The 3,370-nt window shown below is 36.6% G+C and overlaps 1 protein-coding gene across 8 annotated transcripts in view; it reads left to right on the top strand.

Annotated features, from left to right (window-relative positions):
- The window catches only part of LOC148942426 (protein argonaute-2-like), a 122,691-nt gene extending 119,775 nt beyond the window's left edge, over nucleotides 1-2,916 (top strand). For all 8 annotated transcript variants that reach the window (XM_089103509.1, XM_089103508.1, XM_089103507.1 and 5 more), the window contains one exon: nucleotides 1,217-2,916. In XM_089103509.1, the coding sequence (XP_088959635.1) occupies nucleotides 1,217-1,304 (88 nt within the window). In that variant the 3' untranslated portion in view covers nucleotides 1,305-2,916. The remainder of the gene's footprint in view (nucleotides 1-1,216) is intronic.
- Nucleotides 2,917-3,370: the final 454 nt, after the last annotated feature.

Here is a 3,370-nt window from a genome sequence, read left to right as displayed (position 1 = left end):
TGAAATGTTTAAGTATTATCTCCAGTTGTGGGCCAGGCATCCATGGGATATCGGCTTTCTTTCACCAAATCCTTGTATCTGTATTTTTCTTAAGTTTTCGAGAATATCGTTGGATGTTCATTTCCTTTATTCTTGGAAGTGAAGACATTAAATACACAGAATTGTGTTGAGGTACCAAGGACATTGAAGCGAAAACATTTTTCATCCCCTGTCTCCATCTTACGTCTGTTTATCCCTGAAAACTGCCATAATGTTTCTTTTGGTTTTATTTTGATTTTTAGCCACGCGGAAATTTTCATTTTGCTGCCACGCTAAACCATAAAAAAAGCGTAAATTAATTCGGTAAATTGGATAATGCTTTTCATTCGTAAAAATTCAAACATTGACAAGATAGTCTGTTGACTCACGTTATATCCTGTATATCGTTACCACGTTACATCACGTTATGTCTGTTGATTCACGTCTATAGTCTGTTGATTCACGTTATAATGTTGTTTACGGAAAATTTCGAGGAAATTCCTTGGTCTATAATCAAAGGATGAAGCCAAACCCGATTAACGCACATTTGATTCCATTATAGCTTAGATTTTTAGCTATTCAATGGCATTTACGTTTATTTGTCAGTTTCGATTTGACTACAAAAGGTTAGGCTTGATTTTTACATCCTTTATCGTTCAGTCACATTCTTTTGTTCAGTTTATTACCCATTAATGGCAATGTTTGTCTTTTGTTACTGCAATCCAGACACTTGCAGCTCCCAGTGCTCCATGTTAGAATATTTTTTCGCTAATTTTCTGCTGATGTTTTGCACACGTTCTTTATTTTCAAACATGGCGCTCCCTAAATTTTAAAACTACGTAGGTGTAGGCTATATGTCGTCTTTTCTGTTAAATATTGAGTTCCTAATTTTTAAGACGCATATGGTTTGTATTAGTTACCCACTTAACCAATTTAAAACATTAGATTTCATTTTCACTGTCCTTGGTACATTACTTCTTTTTGTATTCTCGGTTTTAACTGTGGTAACCGGTGAATTTGTTTCTTAGACTAGGTTGTAATAAAGAAATTACAGCAGACGAAAAAAAAGAGAAAATTACCGTGCCATAGGATTCTCCGTGTTGAGGCTACGCGGCGTCCGTCCTTAGCACAGAGTCGAATTTGTGTGTGAAATACTAAATTTTGGCAAAATTATAATTGACTCCTTTTTTATTTTTAGCATGATGCGTAGAGGAATTCATAACCCTCGTCAGCAAACGGAGATGCTGGAAAATTCCTCTAGGACGAGACCAATGTTCTATGTTTAAAGAGGGCATTCTTTCATTAATTTTGCGTGTGTCTGTATGATAGCCTAGTGTGTATTTTAGGTTGGGCCATTGATTTTTATGCGTAGAGAAGTAGTTTATTTTTTGGGAGGGGGAGAGGGACAGTGATTGAAAATTGCTGGTTTTATAAATAAGCTAGGCTGATGAAGATAATATAAAATTTGGTTTAGTCGTGTGTGTCAAAATTTAGGTCCAGTCTATTTTGTATTTAGTTAATTGATTCCCTGAAAGACAAAATGGTCAACTTTAGAAAACCAGAGGAGATTGGTGTTTTAAATTTAGAATGAAAAAAAAATTGTAATTTCTTCTAATTTTCCTGCCTATGCTTAATGATGTGTTCCAGTAATTGTAATTTTACTTATGGAGATTTTGCCAATATTCCTAAATTTAAAATTCGTTCAGTAGGCGAGGGAAGTCAATAAAAACTAGGAATTTCCTGATTTGAATATTTCATAGGGTCAGCTCCCCGTCATACTCAAACCCAATTCAAGCGGACCTCTAACTGCAATGGGGATTTATGTTACCTTGAAAATTCGCTAACTTCTGATTTATTTGCACCCTTATATAAAGGGTTTTGAAATTTGAAGGAAACGTTCCCCCTCGTCCAATAAATTGGACGCACTCGCCTCACCTTCGCTCTACATTTAAGTTTCACTTTAGTGCCGTTGAATAATTAAACGGAGAAGAAACACACGTTAATTGAACCCAACCCGAGAGTTTGGAGTGTATCAGACTGGGAAGGGGAGTAGAAAACATAAGAAGTAGTGTATTCCTACTCCTGTTCTGCTGGGGAGGTAGCTTTTTTCCTATCTTAGAGGACCCCCCCCCCCTTCTATTATTTTATAAGCAGATATGGTCGTACTTTTGTGTAGTTAAGGGAATCGTCATTGTAAAAGAAAATGTTCAGTCGTAGTAATTGACACCTTACTTGCAGGGGAAGGTTCGATCTAGGGGAAGGGGAACCCTTACATCTATGTAGGGGAAGGGTCTATCTAAATCTCCAAGATCTTATCTTGTTAGAAAGGGGCAACAGCTCTTTGGTGCTCAAATAGTGAGGGCTGTCATAAAGTGGAACCCTCACCTTGGGCGCTAATGTAGAGTAAGGCAAATAACACCCCCCCTCCTTGAGATTCTAATGATCTATTTTGTATATTCGTTTTAAAAAACCATTGTCCCCGCCCTTCATTTTTGGAAATGGGCACCACTACCCTCTCCCCTGGTATGAGTGTAGTCAGATTTCATGGATTTTTCTCATTTATTTGTTTTGCCACTTTGTTCAAAGTAAAAAGTGGACCATTTTATCTGAAGGCTCTTATGAATCTTAGAGGGAAACCTCTCTCCTCTTGTTTGTACGTTGGCTTGTTAAATGGTGTGTGGTTGGTAAAACAACCACCATTTTGATAGTAAATATCCGACAGCGGTAATTGCCAGCTTGCTTATAAGAGAAGAATCTCGTCTAGGGATAGGATTTTATATTTTGGTGTTAGTTTTATTATTTTCTGTTTTCTATCTAATTTCTTCTTTCCTATTACTGTTGGCATTGTTTTCTCACTAGTGTTGTATTGTATAATCAGAAATTAAAGGCTAGCAACAGCATGTTTGTTTTGTGCACTCAATTCGCTTCTTTCACTCTTTTTTTCCTTCTTCTTCTTAATTAAATTTACAGGGAGACGCTTTTGCATAACCTCATCAACGGAATCAAATTCCGAGCCCTGCAGTGTATTGCTACTGTTGAGTTCGAACTCTGGATCGCCGATCAATCCCACTGCAGGACTTATTTTTTTTGATTTTAGATTTGTCCATCCAAATATATTCGGAAAATGAAAAGTGTTTACGTTTTCTTTTCTTTGGATCGCGAAAAGAACAGTAAATTCTAAAGTCCAAATTGTAAAATTTCCCCGCAACCGGATAGTCATTGTAAAGAAATTTATTCTGCCGTAATAGTTAAATAGATAGAAGCTGTATTTGTAAATTCAAGAAATTTAGTTGGAGTACTCCTCATTTTCAGTTTTTCTTGATAAAACCCATAGAGAGGAGCAGGATAGCGC

This window comes from Artemia sp. Qi Xiang Cuo, chromosome 17, assembly GCF_049724085.1.
Source record: "Artemia sp. Qi Xiang Cuo chromosome 17, ASM4972408v1, whole genome shotgun sequence".
Lineage (NCBI taxonomy): Eukaryota > Metazoa > Arthropoda > Branchiopoda > Anostraca > Artemiidae > Artemia > Artemia sp. Qi Xiang Cuo.
The sequence above is the reverse complement of the archived record's forward strand: the minus strand, read 5'-3'. Positions and strand labels throughout refer to the sequence as shown.